This window comes from Helobdella robusta (genome assembly GCF_000326865.2).
Source record: "Helobdella robusta unplaced genomic scaffold HELROscaffold_3, whole genome shotgun sequence".
Taxonomy (NCBI): domain Eukaryota; kingdom Metazoa; phylum Annelida; class Clitellata; order Rhynchobdellida; family Glossiphoniidae; genus Helobdella; species Helobdella robusta.
Window position 1 is genome coordinate 3,822,197 of NW_008704501.1, and position 16,904 is coordinate 3,839,100.

Genomic DNA, 16,904 nt, shown 5'->3' on the forward strand with positions numbered 1-16,904 from the left:
TTTAAAATACGTGAATGATAATTATTTAGCAATGTAATGTGAAGAGTTGATGTCTGTCATGTGTGTTGATGTCACGTGTTTATATCATGTAATAGAATCAAATACCAACGAACTGAAACTATCACGATGTTGAATAATATTTTTCGATATAAGCTTGCTTACATGACAATGTGTTATAAAAGTTGAACATTTAAAAGAAGGTGCCTAGTTAGAAATGAATAACCCTGGCCAGATTAGAGTGAAAGCAGGCAGGTAGGGAGGCAGGCAGGCAGGTAGGTAGGGAGGGAGGGAGGGAGGGAGGGAGGGAAGGCTATTGCCCTGGAACCTCCATAAAAAGGAGGTTCCAGGGCAATAGCCCACTGAATTTTTATTTTTTTTTTCGTTATTTTTACGAGCAATAGTTGCACAGACAGGTGACTCAGCTATTAATAATTTGTAATAGCTTCTAACAAATTGCAACATTTTTTGTTGATGAAATTTTATTTGCTGGACATAAACTTTTGAAAGAGGTACAAAAGGAAATTTATTTTTAAAATAATTTGGAGAACCGCTCCTTTGTTTCCGCAGGGATCCAAACATTCAATCCAAATCAAGCCTGATATTAATTATAACAAAAATTAACATTTTATTATTAACAAAAATCATTTGACACATTGACAAACTTCATTGTAATAATAGTTGAAAACCAGAAATTTCAAATTTTATAAAATTGTTGTTTTATTTATTTAAAAACTGCTAGTAATGTATTTGAAATAATCTTGAAAGGCTTTGAACGGGTTCTTAATGATGGTCACCGACGATGGCGAGATCTTCTACGTCTCTGAAACTGTTGAGCAATACCTCGGCTTTCATCAAGTTGGTTTCTTCTTCTTCTTCTTCTTTTTCTTCTTCTTTTTCTTCTTTTTTGTTTTCTTTTCCTCTTCTTCTTCTTTTTTTTGTTTTCTTCTTCTTTTTTTTCTTCTTTTTCTTCTCTTCTTTTTTTTCTTCTTCTTCTTCTTTTTATTATTATTATTGTTAGTTCATTTGAAACTGATTATATGCAAGAAACAATCAGCCATTGTTACTTAAAAAACATTGCTAGAACAACCACGCTGAATTAATTTCAACAAAAGCCACAAGTCAACCTCTCACATGTACTACCCATGCAGCACGCACACAACTTATTTACGTGAAAAGGCAATCTTTACCTATGGTAAAAAAACTAGGCAAGGTTCTTTCTGCAAACGAACCCGGTTATTGGTAGGCGGCTTCGGACTCCTTTAACCAGTGCGCTATCAAACAGGCAAATAATAGTATAGGAACCGTAAGTAATATTAACTAGGAGCGTAATATTGAATTGAAAAAACCACTACCAACAAGAATCGATCAATGAGTATCTATTGAATACAACATTGACAAGCATCTTTTATCAATTTTTTTTTTTCAATTTTTTTGTTTTTCAATTTTTTTTATTTTTCAAACAAACAAACACCAGTCCGACATCATCCACCAAAGTGTTTTGGACCTAATTCATTCAGAAGACAGGGCAGAATTTAGGAAACATTTGAAACCATCACCATCGTCATCATCATTGTTACCTTCATCATCATTCATGCCATCATCGTCGTCATCTTCAACGTCGGGTTTGTGTTATATGAGAAAATTAATTTAGCTTTCGTTGCTCGGTTGTTAACATCTTTGCATGCATTTGCAAAAAAATTTGAAAAAAATATTCTTAAATATTTCAAAAGTTTGAAGTAAAATGTGGAATGAATAATTTCAATCAGATTTTTCGGCAAGAAGAAATTTCACAGTACGATTTCGATGCCTTCTGACTAATGCTTCTGGATTCATTGTAAGATGTTTTCAGTTAATTGCTTTGCTACTATTTTTATTCGGAATAAACTTTAAAAAAGTGTATTATATTACATATATTTGATTAACTTACAATTTTATTTTAATTATTTTTTTCTTTTTATACAATAAATTTTAGTCTGAAAAAAATAGAAAAATGTCGAGTGTGGATAGTACTAACTAAAGCTAAAATATTTCACATCCCACTATTTTTAACAGGCTTTCGAAATAACCGGCAAACTTCGTAATATCAGTAACTTCAGTGAGAATTTTTCGAGGAAAAAAATGAGTCAGCCACAGTCAACAACACCAACTTCGACAACAACAACACATCATCATCACCATCATCATCATCATCGTCATCATTATCATCCCTTCTCATCGAATTACGTCCTGTTTGTTCTTTGCTGTCCATTTGGCGCCATTGTAACTGACGACCTCGTCCAATCACAGTCGATGTTTAAAAGTAAACTGAAGATGGACATGAGTCTGCTTTCTATGGAACCAAAGTTTGTCATAATATCATTTTCATGCAGTCTTGACGAACGCAGAACTGATTTTCTACCGCTATAAATTTTTTTTGCTGCAATTCAACATTTGTGACGCACGACATACACGCACGTGTTGTCTGTACGTGCAAGCAAAGCAACTCATTGTACAAGGAAGACATGCGATGGTTTTTAAGCTTTGAATGACGGCATTTGAACTAGGTACGCACGCAATAAGACACCGCACTCCTACCGTTTGAGCCAACAACTCACCAGCATTATGGTAGAGGTGCGGTCTGTATGATAATAAAAGAAATATTATATTAAAGGTATTAACAACTTTTGCAAAGTACCTGCAAAAGTTATTAATACCTTGATATTAATGACAATTTAAAATTTATGATGATAAAAATGAAAAATAAAAATGGTAATAATGAAGATGATGCTTCAATTGCTATAACGATGTAATGATTTTTAATTGAAGGGGTTACTCACTACTCGGTTACTCAGCAGAGAATTTGATGTCATCATCATCATCATCATCAACATCGACATCAACTCCGTCATCACCCTCCCCAACCCCAACACCACCACCATCATTATCTCCACTGAACATGTACAACTTGGTGCATCCGCTTGATCTTCAGTACTTCTCTAGGGCACATGAACAATGTATGTGTTTGTCTGTCTGTCTGTCTGTCTTACTGTTGTTTCTTCATTATATTTTGCTTTATTTATCGTATCTTTTTAAAAATTATATAGATCCAATTTTAATTTAGCACATCATATCGTATCATCATCATCAACAACCCCTACCTCTTAGGAATATCTAAGAGATAATAATAATAATAATATTATTATTATTATTATTATTAAATATTATTATTATTAAATATTATTATTAGCATTATTAGTATTAATGACCACTGCAGTGATAAAGACGGGAAGCAGCGGCATGGTCGTCTACCGCGTGGTCAGCAAGAACATGAAGGTCCTCTGGATGCAGACCAACTGCAAACTCCTCTACAGGAGCAGCAAACCGGAAACCATTGAAGCATTCAATCGCCTGCTCACGTAAGTTTCACGCGAGGGGTTACATCCATCGTATTATTTTACAAGCTTTCGAGTTATGCGATGTTGGATGGTGTCCGCATTCCAGTTGAGTTTAAATACTTTCACGAGTTTTGTATCGGAGTTGTGCTCGGGTGATGGCATTGTGTCTTTAGAAGGGAACAGGGATGGTTTCCTGGAGTATTCGGAAATTTGAATAAATTTGATGGTTGATCATTCCTGTTAGTGCATTGTATCTTATTTGTATTAAACGATGTCTCTTGCACTATGGGAAATGTTGTTTTTGTTGTCGTTCCCTGGCAAAACGCGGTTCAAATTGTCACGCATGAATGTTGTATAACAATCTTTCCAACGGATAGTTACAATTCACGTCGTGAATGTCTGCCAACAGGGAGGATGAAGGTTTGAACCTGCTTTCGAAGCGGAACCAGCAGTTCACATTGCCATACAGCCAGTCTAACCAGATCTTCAATGACTTACGAACGCACGAACCAACATTCCAACAGAGTGTTGACAAATTCGAAACATTTCACAATCAAATGATTTCGATGGACATTCCACGGCTGAAGGCGGTGAACGTAGAAGAGCACCCACAACCGACATCCAGAACTGACCACCACCACACATCATCAGTGAAAAATATTTACTACGCTGTTAATGAATACGACTACACATATCAGTACGGAGATGCGAGCCAACATGAGCTCACCAACCGTCTTATCTGTGAAGTTGGCGCTGCTCACCGCAAGCCTTCGTTTGACTGCAACATCCAGCAGAGCGTTGTGAACAACGGCTACGACTACATGAACGTGAGCAACTTGAAGAACAACAACTCCAACAACTCTTTGTCGAATGCGAACGTGTTAAGCAACATAACAAACAACAACATCGTCAACAATAATGTTATGAACAACAACATTACAACAAACATCATCATCAACAACAACAACAACAACAGTATGAATACTAATAGCAACATCGGTGCAAATAACAACGTGATAAGAAATAACCAAATAAGCGATTTGAATATCTCAACTAACAACAACAACACAAATAATAATTTAATGAAGAGCAACAACACAAACAACAACCGCAGCATAAATAACAACGTTCCTATTAACAATTCAAGCTACGCTATCATCGACAAACTTGCAAAAAACGCCTTCGCTGCACTCACAACACCACAAACAACAACAACAACAAATAACATCGTTCTTTATGATAACTGGATCAACAATACTAACATCACTTTAACAAACAACAACTTCAATCCAGCTAACGTTAATTTGTTTAGCAGCAGCAGCAACAACAACAACAACACAACTTTAACTAACACAACATACGCTGGTCAACATGTATTACAATGTCCGAAAAATAACATCAACAACAGCAGCAAAAATATCAATAATAACAACAACAGCAGCAACATTACCACACGCAACAACATCAGTTCTAACAACATTATAACAACAACAATTTGCAACAAAGACAACAGCAGCCAACAAATTCAAACACGAGGTTCGGTCATAAAAGTGAAGTCAATTAGGAGCAATAACAAGTGACGACGATGTCTTCTTCTATGATTTGTTGTTAATTATCATAAACATTAAATGTCTTGTTGTAACTGTAATGATGTGTTTGTTGTGTTTTTGTTGTAATGAGCTGTTTCAAGTGATGTCATTAAGTGTTTGTCCGTTGTGTTACGATATGTCGTTGTAATGTTTATTAATGTAGTGATATCGTGTCATTGTTTCAAGTGGTGTTTTGTGATGAAATTAAAGTTTTTAAAAGTTGCACATCAAATGAAATGTTGTACAACGTTGCGTTTTTGTTGTGAGCTATATTCTCCACTAATCATCATCAAAGTTATCGTTAAGTTATTTATAACCGCAATCACCAGCCTCATCATCTCACTATCTATTCATCATTATCATCCTCTCCTCCTCATCATCATCATCATCATCACCACCACCACCATCCTGACAGCCACCAACTTAACTTTCTCACAGGTTACATCAGCATGACGCACGCACGCATGCTTCAACCTTCTTTCTATCACATATTCGCGCCCTAACAAACAAACATCATCTGCGTTCTACACACGCACGCGTATGCAAACAAACAAAAGCATCTTTCGTACACGCAATATTTTGTACACTTTACATATGCGTGCGTACAGTTTGTGTGCACTAACAAGCAGCCAATCAAATTCGCAGATATGTGTGAGTGTGTGAACATGTTATGGTTGTAGTATGTATGTTACATTTATGACGAGTAACACGCGATACGTTTTCATTGTTAGTTGTTTGAATACATGGGAGGTGAGCACACATATGTTGTACGTACATACTTGCACCCACACGAATCAAATGAGTAGAATTAGTTGCGTGTACGACGTATCTAATGTTGTTGATGTTGTATGCTGTTGTGCGCTGTTGTGTGCACGTGTATCAATGTATTTGCGTTTTGCATGTTGTCTTTTTATCGTTATTTAACTCGCGTTACTCACGCGCGCACGCGTGCACACAAAGCTTCTATAATATTTGTTGACATGACTCAAACAATCATGTAAACAAACATGCAAACAAACGAGCGAATGAATGAACGAACGAACGAGCGAACGCGTGTGATGATGCAGGCACCCACGAACGCAAAGAAGGATTTTTCAATGATGCGTACATGAGATTCAGAGTTTTTACAAATATATTTAGTGGAAGGATTGTTTTTCGGATGAATTTAGTGAAATAGTTGATTGCTAAGGAATGATCAGACTAAAGTTGAAATACTCGGCAACAAATTCATTACGTCAACATATGCAAATAGCACCATAAAAAGCACAGAGATATCAGAAAACTGGAAAAACTAACAAGATAACTTTGACAACCGCCACAAATTAAAAACAATTTGGCTGGTAGCTCAGATGGTAAGATTGTCTCATAAGTTAATCCGTGCCCAACGGTTTCAAATGCTCTCTGGGCCAAACATAAAAATTATCATACGTCATGTATATTCATGGGGGTTTTGGCTTATGTTACAGCATTTGTGTCTTTATGATGAATGTTTTTTATATTGATGGCGATGATGATTTTATTATGATGTTTATGATGTTTATTATGTTTATTTTGTTTTTTACGTATTTTGTGTTTCATTTGTTAAAATTTGTCTTTGTATTTTAGTGAGGGATGTTTCAATTTGTTTCTTGTATATTCGAAATTAAACTTTCAAAAAGTTATCTTATTAAGTGACAATTGTATGTGATTGAATGTGCATGTCTATGCTTTCAAACAAAATATAAGTTTGATTTGTGTGTTGTTGTGTGTGTGTTTGTATGTGTTGTTGTATGTGTTGTTGCTATTTGTGTTGTTGTATGTGTCGTTGTTTGTGATGTTGTTTTTTGTGTCATTGTTTGGGCTGTTGTTGTTTGTGTTGTGTGCAGAAGATATCGTGAGAACGATGAATCTATATAATCGCCTTGCATGACAAAGCGTCTTCCCATGTTTGGAGATGTCGTTATTATTATTGTTGTTATTATTATTGTTGTTATTATTCTCAATATTATTATTATTATCACTATTATTTATCATTATTTTTTGGTTACTCCTATTTCTGTCAAATTCGTTATCGTTATTATATATATATATATCACGATATATATATCATAGTTGTCATCGATATTGGTAGTAGCTGAGACGTCTGTGGTGTGGCGGTGGCGAGGTTTGTGGCCACCGCAGCTGCTCCAAAATCAACAACTACAACTTGTGGCCACCGCAGCTGCTCCAAAATCAACAACTACAACTTGTATTATAAATTTTTGGTATATAATTCATATGGTGAAATTTATTCATAGAGAGCAATTTTCGGCGGAGACGCAGTAACATTCATGACAATGACGACGACGATGATGATGATGGTGGTGGTGATGATGATGATGGTGGTGGTGATGATGATAATGATGATGGTGAGGGTAGTGATGATGATGATGATGATGGATATGATGATGATGATGATGATGATGATGATGATGATGATGATGATGATGATGATGATGATGATGATGAAGATGAAGATGGTGATGATGAAGATGATGATGAAGAAGACGATGATGATGGATATGGTGATGATGCTGAATGCTAATAACTGCGGATGGATGCCTGTAACGGTGTTGTTGTAATGAGTTATGATGATAGCAAAAACAAAATTTAATGACCAGATGATGTCAATGCTTACGCTCATCCATTTACACACAGTTGAACGTAAACAGTAAACATATCATTTTAAGTGTAGGTAAAGGCCTGTAAGCCTGTATAAATAAATGCGACAGACCTTGGGAACGCTGTGATATTGAACAATGTTGCGCATGAAGTGAATGTGCTCTGATGAGATTGATGTGTTGATGTATTGATGTGATGATGTAATGATGTGATGATGTATTGATGTGATGATGTAATGATGTGTTGATGTATTGATGTGATGATGTGATGATTTGATTGGTGATCGGCAACCCTCTGCACATATCAACAGTTTTAAGAGAATGTGTACACTGTAATTTATATTATGTACCTATGCATATTTCTTGGGCAACGGTTCACATTTCCACACACTTCTGCACTTGCTACTGCCACTCTTCTTCGCTAGAAAGTTGGAACAGTTATAACGATAACATAACTGCTATGATTTATTAATGTTGCAATATTACGTGTATATATATATATATATATATATATATATATATATATATATATATATATATATATATACATATAAGGACAGGACAAAGATACAATAAACTGGCGCATGTATGTATAACACTGAATCATTCTTAATGTGTAGAACGTGAAAAATTGGAACAGAAACAACAGACGAATTCAACGGAAGGGAAAAGTCGGAGAAAGGGAAAGAAAGAGAAAATTGAAAGAAAGAGAGCAGAGAGAGAGTAAAAAAAGCAAAAAAAAAGATAAAAGTAAATACTAGATGATAGTAATAATGAATCGTTTTGACTGGCGTTTGGGCGTCTCAGTCTCTCATTGGTCGGGCAGGCAGTTGGGTTGTGATTGGTGCCATTTCGTCAGCGCCATTCAACTGAATTAAACGAATCAATTTAATTAGTTTATTTATTTATTTATTTATTCATTTATTTATTTATTCATTCATTTATTTATTTATTAATAAACAATACTTCATGAGAATGAGATGTTGAGCTCGTACAAGAGGCGGCCATTATTGTAATTAAATTATTTACTGCACAGTGTGACATGCATTGTGCACCCATTTAGAACTCACATGATATTTCACGCGTGCTCCTACCAATCCCAGCAATGCAATTTCTCATAACTTACATTCGCTGACAGTCTATCAACAATTTATTTTGTTTGTTTTTTGTTTGTTTTTGTCTGAAATAATCTTTATTTGGTTTTTCTTTGTCCTGTTTGCCACTTCCATCCACAAAATCAATGAAACAGGTTGATGCATTGTAAATATTTATTTAAAAAAATGAACACCAACAGTTTCCTGACGAGCAAACAAATGAAGCCAACTCAACTGCTCCCTGCTGTCAGCTCAGTTGAAAGTCAACTCGGTAGTGGGAATGGTAAAGAAGCAGCAGCAGCAGCAACAACAACAACATCGTCAAGCAACCACAACAACGTTTACAACAACTATTTTGTTGAAAATCAGAATAACGTTTATGGTGTTCCCTCGCAACAACATTACAGAAGCCATAGCAAAGACATTAACAACACTGTGTATAACAACATCGTCTCTAATGGCATGCACACAAATGTAAAACCTGCCAGCAACATTAATGATGATGATGCTTCGTCATCCTCTACTTCTACATCAGCCACAACACTAACAACGACAACAAACACGAAGATGCCTCTTGATGCATATTCGAACAAAAACTTTGCAGTTGAAAACAACGACAACAAGCTGTACAACCTTTCGAATTTCCCCAACCAAATCATATCGTACCATCCACAGTACACAACATATCCAAACATTCAAACGGGCTACCAACATCTTCAGGCCAACAACAACATCGCCAACAGCTTAATCACCACAAACAGCATCAACTACAACAACTACAACAATTACAGCAACTTCGGCGATCACTTTAATGTCATTTACGAAGACGACCTCGTGGAAAACTTCAAGCAACCATCCTTTTCCGAACTGTTAGACCTCATCTCCAACTCGGTCCTCAATGAAAATTCTAAATTAGGTTATTTACATTGCTTCTGGATTTATTTGTGAACGTTTTTTGGTGAATATTATAAGTGAATTGTGTGAATATTTATTGCGCTTAAACTAAAATCTTAACGAGAGTTATTCAATTGCTTAAATTTCTATCTCAAATTTCAATTGACAGCTTGCTGAGGCAGAGAAGCACAAAAAAGACCACCAAACGAACAAATGAAGTCACTGGCGAAAGACAACACTAAATTACAAACCATTGTTGAAACGTTATTCGCTAGAGGAATGAATATTAATATTTGACAGAACATTTTTATTTAATAAATAATTTTTATCAACATGTCATTCGAAATTTTTTTGGTTAATAAATTTTTATCACTTCATTTTTTCAGTTTTTCTACTTATGATATATGTCTACCGTTATTTCGTATGTTGTCATATTGAAATGATGGTGGTAATGTATGCGTTTTTGTCACAGTTCACATCATGATTTAATTTTAAATTTAAAAAAATATTGTTGTTCCATTTTATGTTGAAAACTATTTTTTTTAATAACAAATCACTTTTTATATATTCATCTTTTCATACCAGCATATGACGGTTTCAGTTGTTTAAAATTTTCAACTATAATATTTATAAAAAGACGTTTACCAAATTTTAGCTGTAAAAAGTGCCTTTTATTGTTCTTTTTTTGATTATTTTTACAAATATTGCATTGAAATGTTTTGTAAAGTTGTCATTAACCTTATCCTAATGCAAATATCAAACTTATATAAGCAATAAACATAGTTACAGATACACAATGTCTAACTGTTTATACTTTCGACGTAAAAATTTTATTTCATGAACCCACTAAGATTTGGTATAAAAATTGAGCTATAGAACATATCTGCAAATTTTATTGAAAGTTGACCTGGAAAAATGAGTGCTGTTATCACCGCAATCAATTCTCATCTGCTCCTAAATAGTTCATTGTATAAATTGCAGTAAATAAATCATGCTCATGTTTCCATTAAAAGTTTAAGTTCATAATGGGGAAAACACGATAAGGCAATATCAGTATAAAATCCCAAGCAAGAAAAGTCCTGATCAAGAAAACCGTTGATAAGTCGGTGGATCTAATTGCTATTGTAATCTAAATTGTATTGTACTCACTCAAAATTTGTAGAACGCCTCTTGTGAACAATCTTCAGAAGTGCAATCCCGAAGTGCTATTGTTGAATAGGCGGCGTTTAAAACGTTTCTTAAATTCATCACGACTAATTTTAATTACACTCAGTTCGACAGGAGATCTTTCTAAACTTTTATCAGAAGAGATGGAAAAACTTGAACAGCGGAAGCACAAGATCGCCGTTGTCATAGGATTTCAATCAAACTGGAGTAGTCGCTTCTAATACGTGCTTCAAAAATTTTTCTTTTATAAACTGGTGCCTTTCCTCCCACAAAACAATCTCTCACAATCAGAGCTTATCTAAATTTAATTCTATCTGACACACTAAACAAGCGTAATTCATTTCTTATCTAGCTCGATATCAACTTAAATTTCGGTACCCAAAACAAACCTAGCGGCAGAATTAAGAATAAATTGAGTTCAATCCCATTCCATTAAACCATGCTAGGATAGGCAGTTTCGTTCCGTACATAATTATTAAGTTGTAATAATCAATTGTGCTGCATACATTGCTACAAATTAACCAAATTAACCCGACCAAATTAACGGTTTCTGACGGTAAAATTCTTTCAAGCTCGGTATTAAAGGAGGAGCATCACTAATCTCAACATTGAATTAAAATGCGCCCGTTTCAAAATAGACAAAAAATGTTTTATGCACATGTGGTGGTGGTTGTAAAGTTTAAAAGTTTAAATTTAAGAAAATGCGGCTGGAATAATAATAATAAAGACTGATATCTTTATTATATCCGCTCACTTTTCTCCAGTTTATTTTGATTTCTTAATATAATTTTTTTTTACTGAAAATTAATTTTTTTAATAAATAAATATTTTTTTTTTCTAATTACTAGAAACCTGTTCAATTGTTCAGGTACTTTTTTTACTTTTTATAAATTCATTTAATAAATAATTATAATAAAATTTAATATTCTCAATCATCTCTGCATGTTGGCCTTGGCTCATGCATTCAAATTTTAATGAAATAAATTATCAGAATGCTGGTTACAAAATAACTTATTACAATAAAAATTGCATTGATTAGTTTAATATGATTAATAATGATAATCTGTTTTAAAAAGCCAAAAAGAAAACTTTATTGATTATTGATAAATAAAAACAGCAAGTCATTTGTTGATTTGTTCATTAATAAATTAATATTAAATAAAGGTTTGTTTTTTAAAGTTGTAATAATTAGTTTCAGTTCAAACCACTTTTATATAACTTTTATTTTTTGACTGAAAAAATATTTTTCTATAATTGTTTGTTTAATTAATTATTTTTGTTTTAATTTTTTAATTGTTCAATTCTAAAAGCTCTCTCAAGTAAAAATAAAAATGGATGACAGCTCAACAACAGTGTCATTTTCGAATATCAGTTTACAACATGATCACCAGCTCAACATGGAAAATGATGATAGGCAGAGAGAGATTGAGGTGGTTTTGCTGCTCAGTGGTTCAGCATCAGACATCACCTACGATTTTGTAGTCATACATATTTATTTTCATCTGCCATGTTTAGCTCTGTCTTCAGTTGTAACTTTTCTTATGATCATCATTTTTTACATTCCATTGTAATGCAGTTTATGACTTGAATTAAAAATTTAAAAGGTTTCTATGATCATCACCTGGTTATCATTTTTTTTTTTATGTCTGCAACATCACTTTATTATCATTAAAAAATTAAATTGATAAATATTTATATTGCAGTTGGAAGCCTTAATCACAGATGGTTTTGATGATTTTCTAGATGATTCAGTAGAAGATGATAATGATGATGAGGAGGAGGAAGAAGAGGATGGTGATGGGAGCAATCATTCTCATGTCAACGGTATTAACAACAGTAACAACAACAACAGTCGTATTCCATCTTCACTTTGCAACAAACAGATATATTCCTCACCAAAACAACAATTACAGAACCAACTGGGACGATGCTTGCAACAGCCACACCATTCCACCCAACAACAATACTTCACACCATTGCACTCCACACAACAACACATGCCACACCACAACCAAAACCACCAACAAACACAAAACTACCCCCAAACTAGAAATCATAAACTTTTGTGTGGTTTCATGAGAAACAAAAACAACGAAGATTACAATGATGAACAAAACAATCGCTGTAAATTTACTTATAATGATGATGGGGAGGAGGAAGAAGAAGATGATGATGGTGGTGGCATGAAGACAACCACGAGGAACTGTAACAAGTTCTTGAATGTTTATTGCAATCATCACCATGGTGATTATAAAGATGCTAATGATGATGAGGATGAAGGAGTTAAAGCTGATGAAAGTGACCACCCACGACCTCATTATCAGCAGCAGCAACTTTCCTCCAGATATAAAAAAATTTCATCTCAAGAAGACAACAGCTGCAGTTATAGTATCTATAACACTACAGGTGAATTCAATGCTAACGACATTAAAAGTATTTTCACTAACAACAATAGTCCTAACAGCAGCAACAACAACAACAACAACTATAATAACAACAACAACAACATTAATGTCATGTCGAACTCTTACAACCAAAAGAAAAGTGATCATCAGCATGGCATCTTAAAGAAAGGTTTGCCTTGTGCTGTTCATTTTCGTTTTAAAGTAACCCATTTCAATGATTATGGTATTAATATTTATATTTATAATATCCATAATTTTTTATGGTTATTGATGAAAATTATGGTTACGATGATATCATTTATGAATGATAACCTTTTGATCCCATTAAGGTGATAGTTTGGAATCTGTAGAGCTCACAATGGAGAGAGAGAAACAGATCATGACGTTGAGGATGGAGATGGAAAGACTGAGGGAGGAGCATGCCAGGGATATGAGGATATCCAGGATTAGATGTAGTATTCTTGAAAGTTTGTGTCTCTCTTTGTTTGTGTGTGTCACTCTCTCTCCCTCACTCTCTCTCTCTCTCTCTCTCTCTCTCTCTCTCTCTCTCTCTGTTTGTTTGCGTACCTCTTTTCTCTGTCTGTATCTTTGTATGTCCTAATTCGGGGGAACTGGGTTTTTGGATGCTAAACGAAGATTGATTGACTGATTGATGTCACTGTGCGTTTTTATGTTTGTATATGTAAGTTTTTTCTCTCACTTGTTGGCTTGTATTATTTATTGCATCTGCTTATTCGTGCTTTATTGGGAGGCATGCATTTTTTACCTGATTGGAGTGCATGCATGCATGCATGTTCGTATTTTTATTGCAAAGTGAACCCAAAAAAAATAATGAAAATTTTGTTGCAATTTTGGTTGAAAAAAAGTAGATGTTCTGAATATCATCCTAGTTATTTTATAGAAGCAGATCCCAAATGTGAATTAAAAAGGTACACATTTGATCAAACTGAACAGATTGTACCTTAGGATTTCAAAGGATTTTAAACAATCTTCCATTATGTCTAGCTTGTATACAACTACAAAACTTTGTGACGTCATCATAAATGTCGAATGACTTTTTAGAAGATTCGCACTGTGCAAGGAAAAAATTTATTAAAGAATATAAGCAAAAAGGATCAAACTTCATTGCGAAAGAATATGAATTTGATGCCTGGTTTATTTATAAATGTGTAGAAATAAAACGCTGAGATAGAATTTAAATAATGGCATATAAAAACATATGGAATTGAGAGAAGTTATTAATCAGAACTGGCGCGAATGTCATCATCTTCATCACTAAATAACTCCATCATCGCGAATGTTATTAACACCGCCAATGTCATCATACATCACACATCATCATCATCCTTTATCATCTTCTTATTTTTCATCAGATGAGAAGGAAGAGATGACAAAGAAGCTGGTGAGTTGTGAGGGAATGTTGGAGGAATCGAATGGAAAGGAAGGCAGGTTGCAAGTTCAATGTGATGTCCTCCGGGCACGACTCGATGCCTTCATGCTAGATCACGAAGAGGTAGATCGTTATTGTCCGTCTGTCTGCCTGTCTGTCCATCTGCTTATGTTCACGTCGTCTTTATTGTTTCTTATTGTGGTTGTTTGTAATGTTTTTGTGGATGGCGTGCTCCCGCTATTTGTTAAGCTGTTAGTTTTCAAGTGAATTTCTGTTTTGAAATGTACGTATTCACGTTGCAGCTGTTGGCGAAGATGTCAATCTGTGAGACGCTTCTTGACAATTTGAACTCTCAGCTCGTTGATGCCAGGGAGATGTCTGTGAGGGCAAGGGTGGAGCATGATGCCCTGACCAGTGATCTCGTGAAGAAAGAAGATGAGTTGTCCATGCTGGAAAGGACCCTCTTGAAGCAAATTGTACTTGTCTCTAAATATGTTAGATGGAGTCTCTTCGTTGCTCTACTTGGCGTTGTGCTTTGCTGCCGTTTGTTTAGTGTTTTTTATTTGTTTTTTAATTGCCTATTTCACTTGGCAGTGCTTGATATTTAATGTTCTTTCTCTTTTTGGTGATATTTGTTGTTGTTAGCGGTTATGTAATATTGTTGTCGAGTGATGAACGTAGATGATTGTTGATTGAGGATTGTTGTCTTGTCGTTCTCAGCAGAACCAACGGCCACATTGAAACGACAACACACACAACAACAACAGCGACACATAAAACACAACAACACAAATAACAGCGACAAATAACACACAACAAAATCAAACAAAAACATCGAATAACAACAACAATATACGTAGGAAGAAGAAATAGATAAGTTGAAAACGAAGCTGGAAGAAGAAACAAAATCTCACGAGAGGCAGCAAATGGAGGCTATCATTCGACTCACTGGCAGTTTGCACCAGTCACAAATGCACTGCAAACAACAACTTCTCGACTATAGCCATTCGTTATTATTTCTTTTACTCTTCATATCAACATTAATTATTATCATTTATTATTATTATTGTTATTTGTTGCTATTATAATTATTTATTATCGTTTTTATTAACATTTATTAACATGAGTTCTTCATTTTGTTATTTTTATTATTCACCATTATTTCCTATCTAACCACAAATCAATGAAGATTTTAATAATGCGTTCTTTGTTATAAACTGGCCATTTCATTTCACGAATTTAGCTTTGTCAAAATGTTAAACAAAAATGATTTGTTTATTTATTTCTTGCCTTTTCGCTGCTGTTCATTATAACTTGTCGCAATTTAAATGAGCCTATTGAACAAAACTAAAAAGTGTAAACAGAAAGAATTTGGCAATTTATGAACAAACGAAATTATATTTTCTAGGTATCATTCAAATTGGCTAATGAACATTTTTAAGAGAATAAATTATTTCTAACAGACTGGTTTTCATAACGTTGGTCTATTTCCGTTAATGAAATAAACACATGCATGTATCATAATTCATAATGTAATAATTCACGATGGTCATAATTCATAATGTAATAATTCATGATTGTCATAATTTATAGTGTAATAATTCATGATTGTCATAATTCTTAATGTAATAATTCACGATAGTCGAGTATTCGTATTTTTTTCTATTTCAAAACATTTATTAAATTATTTTTGAGTGAAAATGCAGACATAATAGTTTTAACAAAAATTGTTACGTTTTAAATGCTGTACAATTGTGTTAGATGAAGTTTAATAAATGATTTTAAATAAAACTCTACAGACATAGTAGGTGAAAGAAGTCGTGAAGCTCTTGAAGTTTTGTGTTGTATTTCATCGAGTTTCATTCATATATACAATTTCAAATACATGGTGACTAGTTGAATTACTAAAATTTTATTTTCTGACGATACCCATCTTGATTCGGAAAATAAATTAAATCTTAAAAACGAACTGATGCATAGGCCAGATATTCACACTACTAAAATTTTATTTTGTGACGATACCCATCTTTATTCGGAAAATAAATTAAATCTTAAAAACGAACTGATGCATAGGCCAGATATTCACACGTTGTTCGTTGACATTTTGTTAAAGTGAAGTAATAGTGGAGTCATTCAACAATTGGATCTGGAAGTCATGTACGAGTGTTTATATTCGTCATCGTAGTTGCAGAAAGATCTATTCCCAGAGGAATGATGGTCATCATCATCGTGCTTCCGATGACGTTGTTGATCATCCTTGTTGTAATTATTACTTTTGTTATCATCGTCATCGTCTTGCTCATCATCACTTGATTCGTCGAAGTAGTTGCTTTTCATCCGTTCGTCCGATTG

At 34.1% G+C, this 16,904-nt stretch overlaps 4 protein-coding genes across 4 annotated transcripts in view; all 4 read left to right on the plus strand.

The window, feature by feature from the left end:
* Nucleotides 1–1,651, plus strand: part of HELRODRAFT_66382 (hypothetical protein) — a gene marked incomplete at both ends in the record, with an annotated part of 9,686 nt that extends 8,035 nt beyond the window's left edge. The window contains 2 exons of the mRNA XM_009021305.1: nt 766–855; nt 1,475–1,651. Coding sequence (XP_009019553.1) covers nt 766–855; nt 1,475–1,651 — 267 coding nt within the window. The remainder of the gene's footprint in view (nt 1–765; nt 856–1,474) is intronic.
* Nucleotides 1,652–2,935: 1,284 nt separating this feature from the next.
* Nucleotides 2,936–4,954, plus strand: HELRODRAFT_161383 (hypothetical protein; the record flags this gene model as incomplete). The annotated part of the gene is made up of 3 exons (XM_009021306.1): nt 2,936–2,993; nt 3,254–3,395; nt 3,784–4,954. 3 exons carry the CDS (start codon nt 2,936–2,938, stop codon nt 4,952–4,954), a joined length of 1,371 nt encoding a protein of 456 aa, XP_009019554.1.
* A 3,928-nt stretch (nt 4,955–8,882) lies between these two features.
* On the plus strand, nt 8,883–10,978 carry HELRODRAFT_161384 (hypothetical protein; the record flags this gene model as incomplete). The annotated part of the gene is made up of 2 exons (XM_009021307.1): nt 8,883–9,612; nt 10,872–10,978. The coding sequence occupies 2 exons, from the start codon at nt 8,883–8,885 to the stop codon at nt 10,976–10,978; spliced, it is 837 nt and encodes a 278-aa protein (XP_009019555.1).
* A 434-nt stretch (nt 10,979–11,412) lies between these two features.
* On the plus strand, nt 11,413–16,331 carry HELRODRAFT_188595 (hypothetical protein). Its single transcript, XM_009021308.1, is given in 9 exon segments — nt 11,413–11,454; nt 11,474–11,625; nt 12,068–12,187; nt 12,461–13,331; nt 13,492–13,629; nt 14,536–14,675; nt 14,855–15,046; nt 15,413–16,152; nt 16,185–16,331. The coding sequence occupies 6 exon segments, from the start codon at nt 12,089–12,091 to the stop codon at nt 15,638–15,640; spliced, it is 1,668 nt and encodes a 555-aa protein (XP_009019556.1). The 5' UTR covers nt 11,413–11,454; nt 11,474–11,625; nt 12,068–12,088; the 3' UTR covers nt 15,641–16,152; nt 16,185–16,331.
* The last annotated feature ends 573 nt before the right edge of the window (nt 16,332–16,904 follow it).

Coding starts and splice junctions, on each gene's coding strand:
- HELRODRAFT_188595 (XM_009021308.1), top strand. CDS start 12,089: ATGGATGACAGCTCAACAACAGTGTCATTTTCGAATATCAGTTTACAA. Junction 12,188..12,460: donor ATAGGCAGAGAGAGATTGAG/GTGGTTTTGCTG, acceptor TTTATATTGCAG/TTGGAAGCCTTAATCACAGA. Junction 13,332..13,491: donor GCATGGCATCTTAAAGAAAG/GTTTGCCTTGTG, acceptor GATCCCATTAAG/GTGATAGTTTGGAATCTGTA.